The sequence below is a fragment of the Oryctolagus cuniculus genome, chromosome X (genome assembly GCF_051225735.1).
Source record: "Oryctolagus cuniculus isolate XC-2025 breed Fujian yellow rabbit chromosome X, ASM5122573v1, whole genome shotgun sequence".
Lineage (NCBI taxonomy): Eukaryota > Metazoa > Chordata > Mammalia > Lagomorpha > Leporidae > Oryctolagus > Oryctolagus cuniculus.
Genome location: NC_142888.1, coordinates 73,541,080 through 73,551,920, shown reverse-complemented (window position 1 = coordinate 73,551,920; position 10,841 = coordinate 73,541,080). Strand labels below are relative to the sequence as shown.

Sequence of the window (10,841 nt, the reverse complement as noted above, 5' to 3'; positions counted from 1 at the left end):
ATACTGCATTTGCTTTAGAAAGACATCAACAGAAATTATCTGGGAGGTAGGATTAGGGCCACTTTTTCTTCAATCTCCTAGTATTAAAACAATCTTATACATACCAAACAATTCTTTAAATATATGCAGAATAATTCTTGGAATGTCTTAACAGTTACATCAGTCCACAGGCTTAGGTGAAGCACGAGACAGCAGTTACATAGATTGCTGCCTCTCCTCTCTGATAACTTTTTCTAAGGAACTTAGTTTGATCCACAGCTGGGTGGGGCCCTTGCTGCCTTTCTCCCTATCACTCCCATCCCTAGCTCCATTCAGTACTTTCATATCCAGCATAAATACTGAGAATGACTGGTTGTGCTCCAAACCAACCTCATTATTTGGCCAGGGAGTGCAGTGGAGGATGGCCCAAATGCTTGGGCCCTGCACCCCATGGGAGACCAGGAGAAGCACCTGGCTCCTGCCATCGGATCAGCGCGGTGCGCCGGCCGCAGCGTGCCGGCTGCAGCAGCCATTGGAGGGTGAACCAACGGCAAAAGGAAGACCTTTCTCTCTGTCTCTCTCTCTCACTGTCCACTCTGCCTGTCAAAAAAAAAAAAAGGAAAAAAAGGAAAATCAACCAAAGTATCTGCTCCCATGAGAACTGACTCAGTTCTGGCCTCTGTGTAAAAGGGACAGTTTAAAAACAGCAAGGAAATAATAAAAGAGGCAACTATTAGAAGATAAATCTGAAAAAATAAAGATGAAAGATTTCCCATTTCATCTTTCCTTTATTTTTACAGGACGCTTTTGTTATTATTCATGGGGAAATGTATTCACGGATATCCTGTCTTTAAACTCACATGTGAAATCCTTTCTGACAAAACACCAAATAATTGTTCAACTTAATTTGTGGGCCTGGAATTTTGTTTTATCAGATATTGTTTGAAATTCACCTGTCATCAGCTGGGGCATACATCCACAAATGCACACACACAAAAAAAGAGATAGCTTTTCACTTAGATGGTATTTCTTTTGGGGGATTTGATAGCTGTTGGCTGCCAAGGTCATCTGTCTACAGCTGTCCAAGCCCTCTTTGACCATGGATATGGGAACTGATCTCCCTGTTCACACAAGACCTTTTCTTTCTACCAGAAGAGAAAGACGGCTTTAACAAATGATTTGTTTGGCCACTTCCATTATTCCTGTCTGGTTCTGTTCTTGAGGAAGAATGTTGAAGTGGAAACTGCTAGTTGTACTCTGCTATCCAGGCGCATTGAGGAACCTGGCATAGACACTAGTCTCAGAAATGGTTCAATAAATCTAGAAACAAACCAAACACCTCTCTGGTTTGAAATTCATTTAGGTAAAATCAGTATGTAAAGATGATCCTTTATCTAAATTCCTAACACGTGTTATTATACACGTGTATTAACTTGCTGTCTAGATGGGGAAACCTGGGGCATATTAGTATGCATCTTAAGTGGAAAGTTCTCTGAGGACCAAGGACAGCTGTTCTGGGTAATTCTTGTTTTCAATTCCTATCACATAGCGCTGTGCAACGAAGCCTATAATACATGTTTCTGGGTAAAGGTGAAGATGTGCCAACCTTCACTGTCTTTGTTCAGCTTCTGGTCAGCATCTTTTGGTTTTCTCATACTCTTTTCTTCTTCAGTAACCAGTAAAAAGCTTGGCTCCTCCTGCTTTGCTTTCACCTAAAACAAGGAAAGAAAGAGCATGAAGTGCTCCCTAGCCATCCCTGCATGCTCACCAAGGAGTTAGGGCACATCAGGAAAACTAAGTCCTCATGCTGGGTATTTAACACCATTGAAGATGAAAGCTATTTTCAATGCCATCCATTAAGTGATCCCTGGGAATCATCTTACCTATTGGAAGTGGTTCATTCAGACCTGAAATTCCTAATCTGTGAATAGCAGTCTGCAGGAAGTGCTCTAAAACATCCCAGAAACTACTGAACCAAACTAGGCCATAAATCCGAAAATTGGGTTGTTGGGCCTGATGACAGACTTGCCCCCTTAGCAGAATTGGAATTCTTGGATTTTCTTCACCGGACTTGTGAGCCAATTCAAAGTCTGTTTGGCTTCTTTGCAGGGAATTTGGTGAAAGCATGAATTATGTCTTTCCAGCTCAAAAGAAGAAAAAGGATTGGGCTTTTGTTGGGGGTGGGGAGCACAAAAGAAAAAGCTGAAGGGTTCAGCCCTTATACTGAATGGATTGGAATTAATTTAGTATAAACAAGGTTTTCAGATAATTACAGTGAAGATCTGGAAATGCTGAGTAACACTGCACTTGACAGTGTCTAAAACTTGCACAGTGCCAGCCTTTTATGACATAATCTAAAGGCAAGCATGCAACTTGTTATGCTCACACTCAAAGTGCCTGTACAAACAGATACAATTCAAAATAATTTATCTTGGGGGCAAGTGTTTGGAGTAGTGGCTAAGATGCCTGCTTCCCATATTGGAGTGCCTGGGTTTGAGTCTCAGCTCTGCCCCTGATCCCAACCTCCTGGTAATGCACACCATGGGAGGCAGCAAGTGATATCTCAAGTAGTTGGTCCTTGCCACCCACATGAGAGACCTGGGTTGAATTCTTGGCTCCCAGTTTCAGCCTGGCTCAGTCCTATCCCCAACAATTGCAGGCATTTGAGGAATGAATCTGCAGATGGAAGGGGCGTGTGTAAAATAAGTAGATAAATAAAACAATTAAAAAAAATTTTTTTTAGTAAATGAAGTCAGACAGTCGTGAATTGAAATCTCTTCTCCATTAGTTTCTTGCTTTTGGACCTTGGGCAAGTTATTCCTTGAGTCTGTCTATGCCCATAAATTATGGATTGGGAGAAACTTCCTGTAGGACAAGCAGACCTAAGAAATTCCAGAGCATGGGCCAGTGCTGTGGTGTAGTGGGTTAAACCGCCGCCTGCAGAACTGGCATCCCATATGGGCACCGGTTCAATTCCCAGCTGCTCCACTTCTGATCCAGCTCTCTGCTATGGCCTGGGAAAGCAGTAGAAGATGGCCCAAGTGCTTGGGCCCCTGCACCCATGTGGGAGACCTGGAGGAAGCTCCTGACTCCTGGCTTGGCCAATTGGGGAATGAACCAGGGGATGGAAGACCTCTCTCTCTCTCTCTCTCTGCCTCTCCTTTTCTCTCTCTGTAACTCTGACTTTCAAATAAAATAAATAAATCTTTTAAAGAAAGAAGAAATTCCAGAGCACAGAGAAGGTGGTAGTAGCCCTTATCTTATATCCTATCTTATAAGTGATCCTAGACCTTTTTATCTCCATCCATGTGTCAGGGAGTATCATAGGGAAGGAGATGTGCCAGCCTTCTGAGAGGGTGCTGCCAGATCTTTATTCAATTAGGCTATTCAGAAGGAGGAAAAGTCAGACTGGTCACGCTAAGAAACCCAAAGAAATCATACTAAGCTTTCCTTAGTTGATGCTGCCCATCTCCCAGATTTGTGGTGTGGTGTTCAGGAGATAACACAAGTATAGGGTTTAGGGCCCAGTAATTGGTTATCCCTTGCTTAACACCAAACCAAGGAAATTATCTCAGGGCCAACAGAGGGCTTTTCTTCAGCCCCCTTACTCTTCTAACTGTTCTTTCAACTCATATTTTGTCCACTTTATAAAGCAAATGTGAGATGCCTAAGCTAGAGGCAACGTGGTGGGGTGAAAAAGTACTGTACTGGAAGTCAGAAGACTGGATTCTGGCCCCAGCTCTGCTACCACCTGGCTTTCTGACTTCAAGGAAGTACTTAAACTCTGTGCTTTAATGTGTTTCTCTTTTAAAATGCTTCTTCTATACAGTCTTTTAGTCTCTCCCAACTCTGATTTACAGCTTCCTACTTTTACCCCAGAATCATGGGGAAACTGGATGTTTGATTAAAGTGAATTTTCTAGCTAGATGACAGATTCTTTTAAACACCAGCATCTTTTATTCTTAGCTTTTAGTGGAAATCATTTCCCAAAGCATTGCTTCTTGGTGTTCTTAAACAGATATCTGAGAACATAATCCAAATTTTCTTGATGACATGGATAAATAATGAACATAATCTATTACACTGCACCATGATACAGTGTGCCCTGAGGGACCCTACTGAGGTGGCTAAGCTTCTTGACTCTGATACTAAATTGTTCCAGATTATTTCTGTCTTCTCTCTCTGCTATTAACTGTCACTTCTCTTTCCTTGAGGTCAGGTCTCTGAGTCTGATCTGTGGCTATATATATATTTTTTTTTAATTTATTTTCTATATTAGAAAGAGGGAGGGAGGGAAAGAGAGAGAAAGCAGGAAGGAAGAGGAGAGAGAGAGAGAGGGAGAGAGAGAGAGAGAAAGAGAGAGAGAGAGAGAGAGAGAGAAATATCTTCCATTCACTGGTTATTTCTGCAAATGGCCACTACAGCCCAGGGTGGGACAGGCTGAATCCAGGAGCCAGGAACTCCATCCGAGTCTGTCACATAGGTGGGAGGGTGCCATCTTACTCTCTTTTCCAAGCACATCAGCAGGCAGCTGCATTGGAAGTAGACCAGCCAGGACTCAAACCGCTGTGCCACAATACCAGCCCTCTGTGGCCATGTTTCTAACACAGTAGGTGCTATATTTTGAATAGGGTATAGCTCCCCAACTCACATAGATGTTTAAACCCCAAAGCCTTATGTTAGCAGTTAATGGATTAATATTAATGGTTGATAGATTAAGGGTGGAAGTTTGATTTGATTATGATGTCTGAAGGTGGGGCTTTTTGGAAGTGATTAGTTTGGATTAAATTGCTAGGTTGGAGCCCCATAATGGCTTTTTAAAGAGAGACACATAAACATGTAGGATGAGTGTGCATTCCATCTCTCTGCTTCCTGGTTCTCCATGTACTCACTCTTCCACACACTATTTCACCATTGCCAGCCTCTAACCTCATCAGATGATAGATTAATAGGACTGCCTGATTTTGGACTGTGAACCTCCAAAACTGTGAACTAAAATAAACTTGCTTTCTTCCTAAAGAAAGGTATTTTATTTTTTAAAAGATTTTTTTAAAATTTATTTGAAAGGCAGGGTTACAAAGGCACAGAGAGAGAGAGAGAAAGAGAGAGAGAGAGATCTTCCATCCACTGGTTCATTCTCCAAATGGCCGCAACAGCCAGGGCTGGGCCAGGCCGAAGTCAGGAGCCAGAAGCTTCTTCTGGCTCTCCCATGTGGGTGGCAGGGGCTCAAGCACTTGGGCCATCTTCTGCTGCTCTCCCACTCACATTAGCAGGGAGCTAGATCAGAAGTGGAGCAGCCTAGATACAGGGATGCTGGCACTGTGGTCTGCAGCTTAACCAGCCCTAAGAAAGGTATTTTAAAATATCAAAAGGCTGACTAATCCAGTAGATTTGCATAAGTATGGCTCTGTCTGCTAAATACTCCTGTGGCAGAACTTTGTGACATCTAGGTGGAAGAGTTAAAAGCTGAGTTCTGAATGTTTGGAGTTGCTAGAAGCCTGTCTTCCAAATGAGCTACAATGTATAACTCAAAGATTTCATCTGATCAAAAAGAATCCCGACAGGGGGCTAGGGTTGACTAATTTTTGCTAAGAGAGCTGAGAGAATGGTAACCAATAAGCTGAGTTTAAGTCACTGTTTCTACTTTTCTTCAGTTCCTTGTATGTAAGTTCCAAATAGAGAGGACAAGCTTTCTTACCCCTTACCCTTGGGGGTGTCAAGGCTGGGACAATACCCCCGATTTTGCCATCCCTACTGAGGGTGTGAGTCTCCTAAACCACCTCATTTCCACAGTGTGCAGATGTTGGAACTCATCTTTTCCTACACAGGAGTTTATTCCAATTCTTTTGAAGAACTTACAGTTGCTTGAAAGTTCTTCTTTTGCTTCCTGGGATTTAAAGTCATCTTGTGTCGAGCAGCTGAAGAATCTAAACAGCTCTGGCTGGTGGCTGGGGTGGGGAAATCACTGAACTTCTGAGTGTTTCCAGGAGAGGTAATGCTAGCAAATGCAGCCAAGGACTGTGTGAGATCGGGTACAGATGATGACTCAGTGAAGTTCTGGAGAGAGTGGAAGAAAATAAAGAGGTCAATCATATGTTGTTACTGGTCTCAAGAGTTGGAAATGCTCTTGGCTGAAGAATTCCTAAAGAAATCCTTCATGAACTACTGGCCTTTTTTTTTTTTGCTACATTTCTGGGCAATGGCTCATAAGAGGAAAGCTTCACATTTTTTACTGGGCCTCTTGTACATGAAAACAGGGAACAGGAAGAAGGACACGTTGCTCCCCTACTTTGAAAGCATTTAGGGGACCCCATTTTCTTCAGAATAGGAACACAAGCACTCAATGGAGTTAATAAGGTCATAAGATTTGCATATTCTTTTATCTAATATCCCTATATTGATAAAAGGGCCCCTGACTGGGGAAGGAGGTACAACCTATCAGTGAAACCCAGAACGGCTCTGGGATTTCTATGTTGGAGGGAACCGAATCAGGTTTGAAGAGGACCTGTCTGCATCCTGCATTTTCATAGAAAGCATCCTAATTTTATTTACACTAACTGGTCCTGAGTGCAAGGCTAACGGCAGGCCCTGAGGAACTGAGTGGTCTTACCTCCAGCGGGGTAGCAATGGAGCCTGTAATGTTGTCTTTATGGCTGGACTATATCTCTTCAAACAGTTTTGTTCTGAGATTTCTATTTGGATCCCTCTATAAGGAGCTTCAGAAGAGTTTTCTGTGGGCTTCTGGGTATAGCATTTTCCACCCTACAAATAGACACCCCAGAGCTCCTTCCATTCCTACAAAGCTTCGGGTTTTTGTGTTAGCAGAGGCTCTTTTAGAGACCCGGTGACATGCCATCTCTTTCCTGGACACTAGTAGCAAATGGTGTAATTTAGCAGGTAGAAAGACTTTCCATTTGTGCTGACCCACCAAGTTCCTTTCACATGAGTTTTGCATGGTGTCAGGAACACCTCTGGTATTGCAGCTCTTACTTGCCTTCACATTTCCCACCACCATTGTATATAGATCCAGCAATAACCTTAGCTACTATCTTGGTTCCAAATATGATCCTTGATGGCCTATAATTCCAATACCTGGAGACTTATAACACAATATCAATGGGTAGGCTGATAATAAATCCAGCTAGCAATTTTTTTATTCTGGGGAAAAAAAGAATGGAATGCTACAGTTGTGTTTCATGGAGTCAATCACACAAAATTAAGAATGCTCCCAAAGCCTTGGTTCACTTCTTTACGCAACTGTCATCCAATCCATGTGTTTATATAACACCTCTTCCTGATATTGTCTATCTCGCTTACATTATCTCTTGGAATTCGCAATTTAATACTCAGTGCATAAAGTAATATCTCTTGTTTTATTGTTCTGAACTTCTTCCATGCTTCAAGGTAGTCTTAGAATTCTGGTCTTTTGGGACTGGATGGTACCATCTATGCTCCCGCTAATCTCACATGATCTGTGTCCCTGCTATCTGTCTGACCACATATCCTACCGTTTTCTGCTCCAGATACCATGCTGGCTCACTGTTCTGCAAACACTCCAGGCATGCCCTCGCTTCAGGGCCTTTGTACTAGTTGCTTCCTCTGCTGGACAGGCTCTTCCCCCATGTCCATGTGAATAGCTCTTTCACTTCACTTCCTGTAGGTTTTGATTCAAAAACTACCTTCTCAGTGAGACTCTTCATGGCAAACCTACTTAAAAGGTTTAGCCCGACATTTAATAATCCCCTTCCCTCCATTGTTTTTCTCCTTGTCATTTTTATCTCTAACATACTTATATGTTTCCTTTATTTATCTTGTTTATTATCCATTCCCCTACTATAGTATAAATTCCATGAGAAAGGGTTTTCATGTGTTTTATGTATTTCTGTATCTCCAGCACCTTGAATTGTGCTTGGGACATATTAGATGCTAAATAATGTTTCCTTGAACTGGTGAAGTAACTACATTAAAAGCTTCCATCAGAAATTGCCTTTTAATCTTTAGAGCAAGCTTCTTTATTCTCTGTATCATTTTAGTTATTCTGAGATCTGACTAGCTTAAGACAAAGGTGGAAGTAGACAGACAAGGAGGTCTGTGGATCTGGAAACCCTAAAAGGACAACATGGAACTTGCTTTGCCTGAAAGCTAATTTATGATGCCTAGACAATAAGTAAATATGTATTTATGAAAGAAACATTTCCCAAACCTTACAGTATAAACACCACAAAAATATTGTTTACTGTAGTGAAACTCATTCTGTTGTATAACAGAAAAATCAGATTCAGTAAAGATTTGTCAATTTGTAGATTGGGTGTGTGCAGGACAGACCTTATCTGTTCCTAATCACAGCCTAAGCCAAGAGTCCATTAAACTTAATAGCAACCACATGTGTCCCTGTGATAGCTTGACACATATTAAGAGATCTCTGGAAGTTGATCTAAACATATATCCACAGCTGTCCTGAAACCTGAGCTAAAAATTAGAGAGCACAGCCATCAAGCATTATCCCAATGTGATTATGGAGTTCAAGCCCAGACAAGTGATTTGAAATAGCCCCAAAAGGATCTCTGTTGTTGGGTTTAGAGCATGTTGCATGAGTATAGAGTATGTGTCCATTCTATGACTTGCTTTCACTCACAAGTGAATTAAATAAACCATATAGTATCCTGAACTCCAGGCAGTATTTCTCAAAATATGATCTGGGAAGCCCCCAGTATCAAAATGAGTGTTAAAAAAGCACACTTTGGGGACATATCAAGACCTAATGGATAAGAATAGCAGAGGAAGGGCCTCAAAATAGAGTTTACAGGCTTTCCAGGTGAGTTTTCCAGGGGCCAGGGCTGAGAACTGCAGCCCAATACTCTGGTATGAAGAAGAAGGACCCCATTTTCAAATAGAAGCACAAGTGCCTAAATAGTTCCAACAGCTGCCTTAGAACAGGAGCCAGAAATGTCTGGATACCCTGTGAGAAGCGGGATGCCCTCTTAGGCCAGATTCTTTCTCTTGGCACTGTAGGTTAGGAGTAACCTAGAAAATTTATCACAGGAGCCAACCACAGAATTTTATGAGTTACCCAGGAAAAGTAATCCCTTCCTGGCATGTTTCTGAAAGAAAAGCAAGTGGAGAAAATGGACTCCTTTCTCTAGTTCTCCTACTCCACCCTCTGCTTCCCTGCACTCTGAGAACCAACACACCATGCTGGACCCAATGGTCATATTATTAAGGAAAACTGAGATATTTTCAATTTTTCTTCAGTATTTTAAAGGGAGTTTGAAGCAGACAGCTTGTGATGAACAACTGGCACTAAATAGGCTCCTTTTGGTTTTGGCATCTGGGAGATATGCCAGGCCTGGTACCTGCTAATTCAGAATCTTCCTGGAGAAGGAACTTGGATTGGGCCTTAAGCCAGAGAAAGGAATTCTTCAGCACTGTCTGGTAGAGGGCTGGACATTCCTTTTCTGTTGGCTGGGTTAAGGGCCACTCATTGAAAAAAGAAAACACATTTTAACTCCTTGTTTCCTTCCATCAAGTTTCTAGACCCACTGCAAAGTATGTCAGTCAAAAGTTGTCCTTTTAATGATTTCTTTTTCTGTTGCATAATGCTAGGATTTTCCCTTTTTCCTTTAACTGTTGATAAGTAAGCAATTGAATAGGATTAAAGAACGGTTCAGCTATCTTCTTGGAACAAAGGAAAGCCCGGATTGTTATGTCATAAATAAGAGCAGTACCTGGTGGTTGTTTAGACCCAGGCTTCAGCAAGTGTTCTCCTGAAAAATACACTCTGAATCTGTCGGTGAGGGTGTGGAACTGTGATGCTGGGGAGCTGGAATCAGTGAGCCATTCAGTCAGATTGGAAAGGCACATAGCCTTTGGAATGTATCCAGAAGCAGCAGAAACTCTTGGTAGGAAAAGTGGTTCTTGGTAGGAGGTTCCAGCACCAAGAGGTACTGGCCCAGAGTGTGAGATGAACATTGGCCTAAATTCTCCAATTAAAAGGTACAGACTGGCTAAATGGATTTAAAAAAAAAAAAAACATAAGACCCATCTGTTAGCTACCTACAGGAAACACACTTCTTCACAAAGACACATGCAGACTGAAAGTAAAAGAATGAAAAAAGATACTCCATGGTAACATAAAATGAAAATGAGCAGGTATAGCCATCCTATTATCAGACAAAATAGATTTTAACACAAAAACTTAAAAGAGACAAAGAAGGGTATTATGTAATGATTAAGGGATCAATTCAACAAGAATTATATATATATATATATATGTGACTATAATAATGTGACTATAATAAATGTGACTATAATATATATATTATATAATATTATATATGTATAATATATAATAATGTGACTATAATAAACTTACATGCATGCATGCCAGTGTCCCTGGCTATTTAAAACAAGTGTTAATGGATTTAAACAGAGACATAGACTCCCATATGATAGTAATGGGGGACTTCAACACCCCAATTTCATCAATGGACATATCAACTAGACAGAAAATCAACAAAGAAACAAAGAAACAACAGAGCTAATTGACACTATGGACTAAATGGACCTAACTGACATCTAAAGAACATTTCATCCTACAGTTGAAAAATACACATTCTTTTCATCAGTATATGGAACTTCCTCTAGGATAGAGAAAATATGCTAGGCCATAAAGCAAGTCTTAGCAAATTCAAAAAAATTAAGTTTATCTCATGTATCTTTTCTGACCACAATGGAATGAAGCTGGAAATTAACATCTTAAGAAATTGGGGGGGGGGGGACAAAATGGAGGAAAAGCAGCAGGATGATCCAAATCATGCTGGGAAAAATTAATAATTAAGGAGGAGAAAAATACACACCTGAGA

At 41.2% G+C, this 10,841-nt stretch overlaps 1 protein-coding gene across 3 annotated transcripts in view; it reads right to left on the bottom strand.

Moving 5' to 3' along the window:
• The window catches only part of KIAA1210 (KIAA1210 ortholog), a 71,895-nt gene that overhangs the window by 10,996 nt on the left and 50,058 nt on the right, over positions 1–10,841 (bottom strand). For all 3 annotated transcript variants that reach the window (XM_008272926.5, XM_002720213.5, XM_089324137.1), the window contains exons 7-8: positions 5,839–6,036; positions 1,586–1,691 (exon numbers count right to left, since the gene is read on the bottom strand). In XM_008272926.5, coding sequence (XP_008271148.1) covers positions 1,586–1,691; positions 5,839–6,036 — 304 coding nt within the window. The remainder of the gene's footprint in view (positions 1–1,585; positions 1,692–5,838; positions 6,037–10,841) is intronic.